We start from the raw sequence: 13,841 nt of genomic DNA, 5'->3' as shown, positions 1-13,841 counted from the left end.
ACTTCTGGCTGCCCATTCTCTGGATGCTCAAACCTAAAACTGCTCCATTTCCCCAGACCACAGATTCAAGCATCCCGCCCCCAGCCACATTTTCACCCATCTGGCTCATTCAACTATTATTGAATAACTGATCTTTGAGCTGATCACACTACCCCATCTCTTGGGAGCCGTCCCACCTTCAGGGCCTTTCCCCATCACCGGAGCCTCCAATAGCTGTTGCTTTGAATTCTGGCTGCTCTCTCACCAATATCCTAAGTCTGTCCACCTTTTTCTCTTAGCAGCCTGGTGAACTCCAACCTGGATGAACCCTACTATCTGTTTTCTCTATGCTTCGCCTGGGGAGTTCCCAACCTCCCTGTGCACCAATTATGCTGTTTTGCTCTGTTTGTTCTGCCATTTTCTGCTCCAACTACCCAAACTTTTCCACCCTTCCTAAACCACCAGTCACCTTCCTCTCATCAAGACAGGAGCTGTCTGAAGAACTCCCTTTACTTCCCACTGCTAAGCCAGCACACCTGCGATACCCGCCCCTGCTGCCCGCTGGCCTGCTCCTCCACCTGGCTTGAATCCCAGCCCCTCCCATTTTCTTGGGAAATCGTCTTCTGTGCACCCTTTATCTTTAATCTCTCACTTGTTACAGACACTTCCCATCAGCATCTTGAATTGCTCAAGTCTCTTTCACATTAAAAGACCCCCATCTAATCAGCCCTCTTTTTATCCACTGCCCCCAGCATCCCTAGTTGAACCTGTCTCCTTATCTCCCTCATTTCTGCCACCTGCAGAACGGGTTTCTGTTTCCACCACCCACTGAAACAGCTTCCCCAACTTCTACGTTGCCAAATCTGATGGGCATTTTTTCCAGGCTCATTTGACTTGATCGTGCAGAAGCAAGCAGATCTTCATTAAACATGACTCTAACCAGCCATTCCCCGGCTTCAAAGTCCTACAGTGACTCCCCATCACTCTTAGGATAAAGACCCCCAATGCTTAACATGGAAGGCTTCCCTGGCTGGCTCTCCACGGCCACCTCACTCCCACTGTGCCCAGTGCTCTGGCTGCCCACCCTGGAATCTCTGCATGAGCAGTGCCCTTCTGCTCTGCTGGCCTTTCCCCTGGTCCCCTGTGGCTCATCCTTCAGTGGCCACTTCCGCAGGGTCTTCCCTTCCCTGCCCCAAGGGAGGCTCCCCTGTTCCAGGCCCACATCGCACACACCATGTGTGTTCGCTGGTGACAGCCCGGTCATGTGGGTGTCACTTGGTGGTGCCGTTCTCTCTCCTGTAGACTGAGCTCCTGTAGAGCAGACCTCATCTGCTCTACCCCACGCTGCACCCCAGCGCCTGGCACAGTACACACCACATTCAAATAATGAATGAATGAATGAATGAACAAACACAAACCCAACTAGAGCCGGTTTACTCTGGAAGGGTTCCAGGTGTGACCTTCTGCACTCAAAGTGCCTTTGCTGTGTGGGGACCCCCACAGTCTGGTCCCTCCCAGGTTCCACCATCCCCTCCTTTTTGGTTTAAAGCAAACTGCAGCCCAAGGTCCCAATCTGGCGATCGCCTGATTTTATAAATAAAGTTTTACTGAAATGCAGCATCAGTATTTGTTTGTGTATTGTCTATGGCTGCTTTCAGCTGTAACAGCAGAGCTGAGGGGTTGTGACAGCCACTGTCTGGCCACCAAGCCTAAAATATTACTATCTGGGGCTTTAAAGGAAAAGTTTGCTGACCTCTGGTATAAACCATCAAGTGGGACACCTACTGTGTACTGTGGGGAAAATCGAGTAAGTGCGTCATGGTGGCAAAGGGGTGGTTCAGGGTCTCGATGGGAGTGATTCTCTTGTCAGCATCTATGGTCAGCATCTTCTTTAGCAGGTCAATGAACTCCCGCCGGTCCGCCTTTTCCACCAACAGGTCACTTCCTTCCAAATCTGTTGTCATGTTCACCTGGAAGCAAGTAGGGACTGGTTACCAAGACCCTGGCTCCCTTATTCTCTGCCCTGCGGCTCCATCCTAATCTCTCAGCCATCCTTCCCGATCCTGGGCGGCTGCGGCTGCCCCACGGGAGGCCTCATGTTACTACTGCCCAGAGGGTGTGGACATTCTCTGCAGGAAAGGCAGAGGGAGGCCAGGCGCTGGGAAGGGCAAGGGCCGCTGCTGGCACCTGCAGACATGCGACGATGGGGCAGGGCAGGACGCACGCTGCTCTCACTTGGCGCCTCCCAGCACACTGCACTGACTGACCACAGGTGCAAAGGGTTCTGGAGATTGGCTGCGTGACACTGTGAATGTACTTAACACTCCTGAACTGGGCCCTTAAAAATGGCTAAAATGACAAAGTTGTCATTTATGTGTATTTTACCACAATTAAAAAACAATAACCACAACCAAGCAGTAAACAACAAGATGCAAAAGGCTTCTTTAGCCTTGAGAGCCCTGAGTGTCGTCTTCCTGCAGCTACAGTCCACAGTCCTCCTGCAGGCCCCTGAGTCAGGGCTGGGGTGACTGCTGTGCCTGCGTTCATGGGCTAGTTGGGCCAAGACCAGTGCAAGTTCTGCACACAGGAGTTCTCTTCCAAGAGCAGTCTATACTAGGATAGCCTTTAAAGACTTGTTTGGTGGTACTTTCCATATTTTCCAAGACATGCTCTGGAAAGCAATTTCACTTTCCCAGACAATCTAAGCTTCTAATCAACTGACAAGTATACTTTACTCAATCATGATTCTTGGTTACATTAATCTTTCAGCAAGAGGTGTGCTAACTGTTCATTGGTCTATAGCTTTACTTCTCATTGCTTTTGAGAAAAACTCACTTTGGGCTGCCCTGATTTTAGACTAGTTTTTACACTAAAAATAGCTAAAGTTCAAGAATTTTCTCTGGGCATAAAGGTGAGAGCCTGTAATCCCTCCAGTGAGCTGAGAGAGACTAACTGCAGTGGGCTGAACTGTGTCCCCACAAAAGATACGTTAAGTCCCTGGTACCTCTGAGGATGACCTTATTTGGAAATACATTTGTAGACGTAGCAGGTTAAAATGAGGTCCTTCTGGAGCAGGGTGGCCCTAAAGCAATGACCAGTACCTCTACAAGAGAAAGAAGAGGGACACAGGGATGGAGGCCATGTGAAGAAAGGCACAGCGCCTGGGGTGGTACAGCTGTAAGTAAAGGACCCTGGGGATTACCAGGGGCCACCAGGAGGCTGGGACAGGTTCTTCCTAGAGCCTCTGGAGGGAGCATGGCCCTACTGGCACCTTGATTTCAAACTTCCAACCTCTAGAACTATGAGAGAATAAATGCCGCCCAGTTTGTGGCACCTTATCATGGCAGCCCTGAATCATGGCTGTGGAACTCAAATGTACTAATGAGCTTAAATTCTTCTCATGAAAACATCAGGAAGATTGGCCAGTACTAGTTTGCAAATGGGAACCAATTAACTGGAGCTATTTTTAAGGAGCTGGTGTAAGATTTTGAAAATGTTCCGCAACCCCAGCGGTGTTCTTACGGAGGCGGGCACATCACTGGGTAAGGCCTAGGTTGGCCCTCGCAGTTGGGAAATGTGGATTCCTCTTGCCTTCCCATATTGCTCTTGCAGAAGTCTTGTTGTGCTTGGTTTCAAAGGGCTAATGCTGCATACTCACCCACACAGCTTACCTGGGCCATGTCATCTAAACAGTTGAAAATGTACTTCCTTGCTTCTTTCGACTTAATCCCTGTCTCTGCTTCATGGTCATCTGGCGTCTGGTCAGGAGAGGCAAAAGCCGACTGGTAATGTCAGTTACGTCCCAGACACTGTAACTCCAACCCTCACTGAGGGCCTTTCCCCACCTCTCAGGGAAGGAGACTGATTCTTCCTGAAGTGACTGCACGCTAACTGCTTCCCCTTCTCACCCTGCACACTACCTCACCCTCTCCCTTCCTTCCCACAGGCACCTGCTGGGGGCCTGCTCTGAGCCAGGTCCAGAGGACTCCAAGCTGAGCTACATCAGTCACATCCCTGATAGCTCAACATTCTTCTCTAAGTTTAAGGGATAAAGTAAGATTCCATATGTGGAAAAGCAGAAGCCCTTTTCCACACTGTTCAGAATTTTATTTTAATGTTATTTAGCAGCCTCTTATACATACAGCTCTTACTGTGTGCCACACCCTATTCTAAAGCACATGAATTCAGTTAATGTTCATCACAAGCATCTTAGGCAGGTCAGTTACCAACCCATTTCCCAGAAGGAGAAACAGGACGGAAAGCTTAGGGACCTGACAAGGTCGCAGGGCCAGTAAATGGCAGCTGGTTCCAGAGTCTCTGCTCTGTGCTGCCCCTCTGCCTGGGGCTTGGCGCCCACACATGGTTCCTGCACTGGCCTTGGTCTAGGAAGTAACCCAATTACTATGGGTCTTTGGATTCATCCATGAGGACAGGTAAGTAGTCCTCAAAGTCTCCCTCAAGGGAAGCTTTCCTGGAGCTAATGAGTTCCAGGCTTCCATGCTGGGAACAGCTGGACAGGTAGGATTGAGGCTCCTACCTGAGACACAGAGGTGAGCCCTGGCCCTGCCCGGCCGGACCCTCCTCCAGCCTGGGCTCTCTGACTGGACCTGACCTCACCCTCGCAGCTGCCAGGTGTCAGCCCGCCCATCTGTAGCCTGAGACGGCCTGCTTAGCTCCCAGATCTCTTCTCTAAATCTTTTGCAATGAGTGGCCACACATTATCTTTAAATCTTATTAGAATTTGGCTAAGGTTTCTGTCCAAAAAAACCCCATCCACTCTCTTGCAGAAAAAGAAACACCTAAAATGAACATAAAACATACTTAAGACTTATATCATTTTCTCCTTCTCAGGAAAATACACCAATTTTAATTACTAGGCACAGATCAAAGTGAAAACAAAATATGTTTCTATTGAAGTAAAACCACCCAAAAGTTTATGGTGTGCAATGGTGTGCCATACCACCTGCCAGTGGGGGCAAGGAGCCCCTCCCTGGGGCCTTAGGATGCCATGTTGCTTGGACTGTGTCCTCTGCCTGGAAGACCCCTTCATCCTTTAGGGCTCAACTGCTCCTCCCTGGCCCTCAGCCACAGTATGAAAGGCTCCCTCCCCTCAGCAACCACACACACACAGGTCTGTCTTGCTCTGGACTGAGAGCTCCTCGAGGGCAGGGCCTGGCCCGTTTCTCTCTCTAGCACAAACCAGAGAGGTCACCTAGGTGTACTGGATTAATCCGGGAGTTTAGCAATCAGAGCTCGGGGATGGAGCTCTGCCGACAGCAGCAGGCCAAGCAAAGGGGTGCCTTTGACCATTACAGTTCATCTGCGCCAAGTGTCAACAGCAGCCACCCCCCACCCCCACACGGCTGGCTGCCCCAAAGTGAGGTCCAGGATCAACGTGCAGATGTCAAAAGCCCCCCACCAATCAGACCACATCCTTCCCTGAGCTGGGGGTTGGTGAGGAATGGAGGGGACGCCCTTCCTACCTTCAGCCTCCACAGAGGATACGGTGAGTCTGTGTCACGGTTGAAAAACCTGGTTGTCTTTGTCCCTGCGCTTAATAAATATTCAGCTGGCAATCCCTGTGTTTGTGAAATATACCGAATCTGCAAGAAAAGATGAGAATGAGGTCAGGGCTTTTCCTGTCACCGTACATATGTGTACTAATGGCTCTAGTGCCTTTGAGAAAAATGACAATTTTGTAGGGAAAGAAAGAAGTGATCAAAGAAAAAGGGAGAAGAAAGATAAAAAAAGAACAGTGAGGCTAAGAGAAGCAAGGATCAGGAGACAAACCCCACGATCCCATCTGTACATCATGTTGTAAAATATCCGAATGAAGAGAGAGCTTGTGCTGAATACCTGTGCCACCCGGACCCACCTGATCGTACTCTGAAGCTCCTGGATATAGCGGCCAGCCCAGGAACAGCTCTGCAATGACACAGCCCAGGGACCACATATCAATTGCCTCACAAAATGGTAAGCCAAGGATGATCTCAGGGGCCCTAAAAAGGAAGAATGGAAGAAATCATAGCAATTTGGAAATCCTGTGGCTGCTTCTATATGAATTCTACGTAAAATCCTATCTTTTACACCCAGACTAGTATTACCCACCCTCTGCAAGGCCTGTGGTCCTGGCACAGTGCTTCAGTGAGCCCTCCTTTCTTCGGCTTGATCAGGGAGCCTGGTTAGATGGCTGGCTAAGACGAAAGGGTGTCTGTGGTTCCAGAATAGGCCTACCAGGAACCACAGCTATTAACTTCATTACCATTACACTCCAACCAGATGTACTAATGACCACTTCAGAGATACTCAGAGGTTATTTATCTTTTGTAGCTGAAAACCCTGGAAACCAATCTTTAGAGAACTCCCAGTTTTTACAAAGGAATTTTGAAATACAGGTATTGTATTTTTTGTAATAGACAAAACTGGGTACCTCCACCCAGAATAATGGGATTAAATCCAATATCCATACACATCAACGACCCCTTGCTTAGGAGTTTGTACTACCACATTTTCCCAAGGAAACAAACAGTATTTTTTTCATTAGTTCTAAAATGTTCATCTCCTAAAACATTCTCCAGTATTATAATCGTAGAATCCTGTTCACGACTACAGTCTGAGTATGAATCAGAATTTCATTATAAACCCATTCCTGACTGTAGGAGTCAGGTCCCTTCACACACTAGACAAGGTCACATGCTGGAGCTTCTGAAGAAAATCACCTAAACTCAAAGAGAAAATTTGTTAGTAATCAAAGGTAGTCAGTAACCAAAACCAAAGAGGCCACAGAGCGCATCTTCTTTTCTAAGAATTTGTCATGATTAGGTAGGAGTGCATTTTGGAGAAAACCAGGTTCAAGGTATGAGATATGAACACAGCTTATGCTTTTTTTTTTTAATATGGCTCAAGGCATTCTGCTAATAATGTAATACAGAAGCCCAACTTGTTTTTTCTATAAGCATCCCACTTGATTAAGCCATGCCAGACCTTTCAGCAGCCTGGCGTGGGAGTGCAGGGAACCCGTGAGACTGTGCCCATCTAGACCACCTTCACCCATCCGCACGGGAGGAGGGGGGAAGGTGTGAGCAAAACACATCCACTCATCTCGGGAGCTTCCTGCTGAATTTTCCCCACTTAGAAAGCACCTTTCCACCTTGCTCCTTCAAATTTGCTCTCATTGCTGATTTTTCTCTGTATACTAATATTGAAAAAAAGAACAAAACCCAAAATGTCTCATTATAAAGTCTTTTGACCTTCCAGATGTAAAGAGGAGTTTTTTACAGTGCTGCCAGTTGCTTCTGGAGTGCCACAGTCACGGGTCTGGACAGTGAGACATACTTTTCCTAAAATGCAAGACTGGGTCTTTGCAGGCTTGGTGAGAGGGAGTTACCGCAGAGGGTTGGGGGCGAGTTGCCTCGGTGCTGCTTACTAGGGGAAGCCCTTGGTCCCTGCCCCCTGACTGCTGGGCACTGTTGCCCTCTCCTTGTCTGTGACTCCTCCAGTCCTAGCTGCTGACCCTTTGTGTGAACAGCGAGGTTGCACATGCCCTATGGCAGCCATGCCCTGCGGATGCCTGTTGTGGGCGTTTTATGACACATCACAGCTGGACCGTTGTGTGTCATGGGGCCTTTGACCCCACAACCGGCCTTGGTCACTGTGTCCAGCACTGCCCACACTCACCAGGCTTCCAGAGTCACCTGATCATTGCGTGTAATTAGGAGATGACTGCATGTTGCCTTTAGGAAAGTAATCTCTTTAGAGATGGTTTTGGTGAATTTAAAAAATGACATTCCTTAGAAAAGAAGGGAGTATCTGAAAAGAACATTGCAGAGGAAACAACATGTTTTCCCTACATATGTGTCAGAACCATCTTTTCTTTCTGCCTTTTCTGGTCTAGACTCAGCTGTGCCCACCTGCCCCATCTCATATGCACGCTTAGGCTTCTTCCCTGAAGAAGAGCTGTGGTCCCGGTTCCTGAGAAGCCCCTCCGTTGGCAGGCTGCTGGCCCCGGATTAAGCATCTCTGAGCCTCCATCCCCCTGTTCCTCTGTGACCTGGACCTCTACCCCTTTGCAGCCTGGACAGTCCGGTCCCAGATTGGGTCTTCGGGACAGTCTGGCCCAGTTCCGTGGGGACATCTCTCTGCTTGACTACGAGCTGCCCTTACTGCCAGGTCAATCACTGGTGCTCATGCACCTAAGCAGGCTGTTTGGAACCTCTAGAAACCCATTTCCCAGTTTCTGCTCCCTTACGGTGTGCAAGGCAGAGCCAACAGATGAGACTGACAGGAGACTCCAGTCATGTCCTTCGGCAAGAAACAGGGATTAGTTGATGGATGTTACATGAACAGGGCCTGTGAAAACCGCTCAGTCCATTTTCCATTAGAAAATGAAAGGGTAGCCACTCACAGTACCATGATATATGGACAGCAGAATATTTTTCTTGCTGTGACCATTATGAACCACTGCTTAAGTTGCTGGGAGACAAAAGAAACAGAAGGCATGGTGCTGTGTCCAAGGGTCCCCAGTGCTGGGGAGCCCAGGCTAAAGCACATGGGACAACTGAAGCTGAACACAAAACACACACAGAACACACAGATCTGGAAACCCAGCGAGTGCAAGCGTGAGAACATGCTCTAGCATCTCCCCTTGAAAACTACAGCAGGACAGAGGAACAAACCGAACCAAACAAACCTGCCCTTGTTCCTGTCACCTCCCTGCAGCTGCTGCCCTGTTTTTCTGCTCCCCCACCAATGTCAACTCTCTGAAGAGTGATCTGCAGGCCCACTGTGTGCCTCACCCTCCCCACTCAAGAGCAGTGCTTGTCAAGATCAGCAGCCACCACGTAGTCACCTCCATTGGTTCACTTCTCAGCTCCGTGACCCAAGAGCGGCGTTTCTTTCACATAGTTGGCCATTCCCTCCTGTTTTGAGACGCTCCGTCTGGTTTTCATGACACGCACACACTCCCATATTCATCCTGCCTCAGTGCTTGCAGCTTGTCTGTTTCCTGTGCTGGCTCGTCCTCTTTGTCCAACTACTACAGGATGGCAAAGTCCTGGGGTCCCTCTTTTCTCTCATTTCATCCTAGTTCTGGGTAACTGTTATGGGTGGAACTGTGTCCCCCACAAAAGACACGTTGAAGTCCTAATCCCTGGTACGTGAGAATGTGTGACCTTGCTTGGGAATGAGGTCACTGCACATGTAAGTAGAGTTAAGATGATGTCATACTGGAGTAGGGTGGCCCTTAATCCAACATGGCTTGGTGTCCTCATATGGGGTAAATCTGGACACAGGTGCAGAGGGAAGACGGGCATGTGAAGACAGAGGCGGAGATCGGAGTGATGCTGTCACAGGCCAAGGAACGCCTGGGGCCACCAGTCAGTGGAAGAGGCCAAGAAGGATCTTCACGTAGAGGCTTCAGAGCGAGCATGTCCCCGCTGACACCTCGACTTTGGACACACATCCAGCCTCAGAACTAGGAAAGAATAAATCTCTGTGCTCCTAAGCCATGCATTTTCTGGTACATACCTGTTTTTATAGCCTTAGGAAACAGATACAGTATAGTAATCATATCCACTCCCACAGATTTAAACTCCAATCCTATTTCCAAATGGCTATCTCCATCTTGGACTTTTCTCAGCTCCAGATTTTTACGTGCTGATGGCCAGACTCCACTGGATTGTCTCGTGATCATCTCATTTTAAACTTACTATGTTTAGAAGGGAACTCTTCTCCTCTGCCCCCTCCCAGATACTCCTCCCTCTGTCTGCCTTGTTTCATTAAGTGGAATTATTGATGGAGCAGGTCAGGCTGAGAAGCAGATACATGAGACACAGGCCCTGCCCCGAGAAGGCTTGGTGGGGTGCATACGTAGGGACGTACGTAGGAGCGTGCCTTTAGAACAGCACACGCTCGTACTCGCAGGGCCAGTCGGGTTGTTCGTGCTTCCATCTTCATCGCCTGGCACACCAGCAGGGAGGAAGTGGGCAGTGTTCGGGTAAGGAAGGAAGGTGGGGAGGGGGCCAGTAGCGGCCCCCCAACTGCTACTCGTGCTAGAAACCTGGAATGATCTTGAATTCCTCTCTCTCCCTCTTTATCCTCACCTTCCAATCCATGAATATGGCCAGCTTCAAGTGGCCCCTGACTCCCCACCTCGGCTGCCACCGCTCTGGCCCTGGCTGCCCTGTCTCACCGGGAGCTGCCTGGCTGCTCCTCCCGCTTCCTCCAATCCGCTCTCTACAGAGCTGCCCAAGTGAACAGGTCGTGTCTCCCTTTGCTTCAGAGGCTCCCCGCCAGCACCCAGAACAAAACCTGAACCCCTCCTGTGGCCCACAGGCACTCCCTACCCAGACCCTGCCCAGTTCTCCACCGTCCTCACCCCCAATGCTCCGAGTTCAAGACTCCAGTCCCGCCAGTTTTCTTGCAATTCTAGAATATGCCCAGGCTCCTGTGGACCACGGGCCTTCATGATACTGTTGCTTCTGCCTCGAATGCTCCCCCTGCCACTGCTCTCAGGCAGCTGCCCCTTCTCATCCTTCAAACCTCAGCTGAACTGTCACTGCATGGACAGGCCTCCTTTGACACCAGTTAGTCTCCATCCATGGTGCCATAAATGTCACTTTACAGCACTTTCCCAATAACCTGCTTACTGTCTTCTCCCCACTAACTCCACGAGGGCAGCACAGTGCCTGGCGTTTAGCAGCCACTCAATCAAGAAGGATTAGTTGACTGAATAACTACTAAATAGAAGAAAGCACTAAAATATGCGATGCAGATGGAAAGTTGTAAGGCAAACACAGTAGAATGCAGGGGGTAAATCTTCAGGAAGGAGGAAGTCTGGGCACAGGGGCAGGGTTGGCAGGGCACCGGTTCCATGCAGTTGGGCGTGTGCCGCAGGGGTGGGGCCCTGAGGTGCTCCCGGAGCAGGGCTTCTGTGTCAGGGCGAGCACCGAGAGTCAGAGGACACCCACCTGTAGGTGGCTCACAAAAGAATGATAGCAAAAAAGCTGGAGAGAGTGGCAGGGGCTGGAGGCGGCACCAGCATGGTACAGGGCCAGGGCTGGAGGGCTGGGGCTGCCTCTGAGATTCAGTCCTCTGCACTCTGTCTCCTCTCCATTCTCACAAAGCCAGAGCCCTGCACACAGGATACATTGATCATATTTCCGCTACTGGCCCCCTCCCTGCCCTCCTTCCTTACCCGAACACTGCCCACTTCCTCCCTGCTGGTGTGCCAGGCGATGAAGATGGAAGCACAAACAACCCGACTGGCCCTGCGAGTACGAGCGTGTGCTGTTCTAAAGGCACGCTCCTACGTACGTCCCTACGTATGCGCCCCACCAAGCCTTCTCGGGGCAGGGCCTGTGTCTCATGTATCTGCTTCTCAGCCTGACCTGCTCCATCAATAACTGTCTGCTCAACATCCCGGCTGCAGCCCTTAGGTAAGGAAAGGACTGTTCTACCTGGCCCTCAGTAACCCTTGGGGGTACTGAAGCCCATTCTGCTGTGATCTTGCAGCTGCCTCGTCCCCTGTTCCGCTAGTGCCTAAGGCTCTGAGCTCCTGGGAGTCCAAAGTCAAGTCTAGAGTCAGTTTCTTTTGCTCAGTGAATTTGAAGCATGTTTGATGGTTGCTAAGGCTCGTTCACTCTTCAGTGAAGAAGAAACTATTCTTAATGGTTATTCTAAACCAGAATTTGGTTCCAGCTCCCTTCACTCACTCATTTATTCAAATATTCAACTATTTCTAAGTGTCCACTATGTGCCAAGTCCTGTGCCAAAGAGTGAAAAGTAAACCAGACCTATGGCCCCTCCAGTTCACCACTGAGGTGGCAGTAACAGTGTGCCACCAGTTAATATACAACGTGCCAAGTGTGAGCCCCGTACACGAAGGGGGGCTGGGTGGCGGGGAGAGGCACAGCAGGGAGGGATTCCCGGGGGAAGTCTGAGCTGAGTCTCGGTAAGTGGCAGGTGAGGGTGGCCCCCAGGCACAGGGAGGGTGAGTGCGTGTCTTTCTTCTGCCCTGTCATGTCATGGCCACATCCCCGGCGCCTAGCACCATGCCTGGGGCAGGCTGGGTACTCAGTACACATTTGTGAAAGGAATGAATCTTTCTGTTTCAACTCCATACCCACAGCAGGGGCCAGTTTTCCCTGCAGCTGGCACCTTCTCCTTGGCAACCCCTCCTATGACAAGAGGCAGACGACGTGGCCTTTCTGTTTCAAAGTTTACGTGCTTTAAAAAAAAAAAATCACATTCCGGCTTCTTCCGTGGGGGCCGCTTCAGTTCTCAGTTTGGTTTCACAGCAGGTAGGACTGCTGTTTTGGGGAATGGCCTTCCCCTTGGGCTCAGAATTGCCCAGGCTCTGCGAACAACTCATCGTTCATTTGCCACCCACGGAATCATCTTGCAGTCTCCTCACTGCTATTTTGGGATGTCAAAAATATTTTAGACATACATGAAGTGTCAGACGAAATCTGCACCTAAGAAAGAGAGGGATTGTTCCTTTCCAATATTCCCATAGCAAGATGCTGAAAATTCTATTTTTCTGTAGAAAGAGAATAAACAACTGTCATTTTGGACATGTCCGTTATTGAAGCTTTGCTATTTCACCCCACTAGCACTCCTGACAGCACACATAGCTGGTAGGGTTTTCCCAGACCACACCCAGATTATGTGACCCTATGGGGCCGTGATCCCCAACAGAAGTGTGGAGACCACTCAAGTCGAGTGGGAATAACATATACTTGGGAGCTGTGTTCATGGGTAGAATCCAGGGCTGCCAGGTTCTAGCTGTATGCTGACTTCCTGATGCTAATATGAGGATGAAATTTAACAGGGCACTGTAGGAAGCGACTGGCACAGGGTCTGGCATAGAATAGGCAGTCAGCCAATATGAAGCCACTTATCTATAACATGTCTAAGTCCATGTGATAGAGATCAGACACGGAGTAGCCCCACTCCAGCCCCTTTCCTCATTTTAAAGCCCGGTTTCCCCCTTATAAGTTGAAACACTCAGAAAACTGTCTAAATAGATTAAAGAACACCTATTAAACATTTTTCATTTATTTATATAAAAAAACATAAAACATACAAAGATTAATATAACCAACAACCAAGTCCCTACCACCTACCTAGCTTTAGAAAGAAACTAGGTCCACACTTGCACGTGCCCCTCGCACAGTCAGCAGGGCCCTAACTCTGCGTTCTCCGCCATGGTGCTAGGTCGCCTCTCCCAACCTCCCGGCCAACCGTGAGCCCAGAGTCAGCGCCTCGCTCCTCTTCACGGTACACTAATAAAACAAGTGCAAGGTTCACAGCCACTCCCAGCTTGGGCAATAAATCTGCAACAGTAGTCAGAGAGCACAGGAAGAACTGTGTGTTTCTGGAAAAATGTTACTCAATTTCTCTGAGTTTTTATTTCACCATCTATAAAATGTGATTATTAATCTTGCTTTTTTTCTTGTCTCTACAGCAGCTTATGAAGATAAATTATGGTCGGTGGAATTATAAAGCAGTTTGAACTCCTTGGAAGCAAGACACTCTATTAGCCCATGGTATTTTATAATCACTGATATTATAAGGTGTACTTGGATTGAACTGCTGTGAAAAGCCTGTTCCCACAAATATATGTAGATTGAAAGTAACCTCGGTATGGCTGGGGCAGAAGCAATCAAAATGTAAAACTGTATTTCAGATGTGTTGTTAAATCTTATGTTTCCACTGCAAAAATTAGGAGACCTGGAAATGCTGACACGAACTCTGAGCCACTGTTTGAGCTGGTGACCTGGGGTGGGCGGCGAGGGATTACACCAAAGCAACACAAGGCCTGAGAAACGTCAGAAACCAGAGGACTAGGAGGAGGCTATTTC

The 13,841-nt window shown here is 49.5% G+C and overlaps 1 protein-coding gene across 21 annotated transcripts in view; it reads right to left on the bottom strand.

Annotated features, from left to right (window-relative positions):
- The window catches only part of HIPK2 (homeodomain interacting protein kinase 2), a 174,892-nt gene that overhangs the window by 51,226 nt on the left and 109,825 nt on the right, over nucleotides 1-13,841 (bottom strand). For all 21 annotated transcript variants that reach the window (XR_012132083.1, XR_012132084.1, XM_073238362.1 and 18 more), the window contains 4 exons: nucleotides 5,855-5,978; nucleotides 5,463-5,582; nucleotides 3,651-3,737; nucleotides 1,765-1,949 (listed from right to left, as the gene is read on the bottom strand). Coding sequence is in view for 19 of the 21 variants with exons in the window: in XM_073238362.1 (XP_073094463.1) it covers nucleotides 1,765-1,949; nucleotides 3,651-3,737; nucleotides 5,463-5,582; nucleotides 5,855-5,978 (516 nt within the window). In the remaining 2 variants the exon portion in view is untranslated. The remainder of the gene's footprint in view (nucleotides 1-1,764; nucleotides 1,950-3,650; nucleotides 3,738-5,462; nucleotides 5,583-5,854; nucleotides 5,979-13,841) is intronic.

Source organism: Manis javanica, chromosome 6, assembly GCF_040802235.1.
Source record: "Manis javanica isolate MJ-LG chromosome 6, MJ_LKY, whole genome shotgun sequence".
Taxonomy (NCBI): domain Eukaryota; kingdom Metazoa; phylum Chordata; class Mammalia; order Pholidota; family Manidae; genus Manis; species Manis javanica.
The sequence above is the reverse complement of the archived record's forward strand: the minus strand, read 5'-3'. Positions and strand labels throughout refer to the sequence as shown.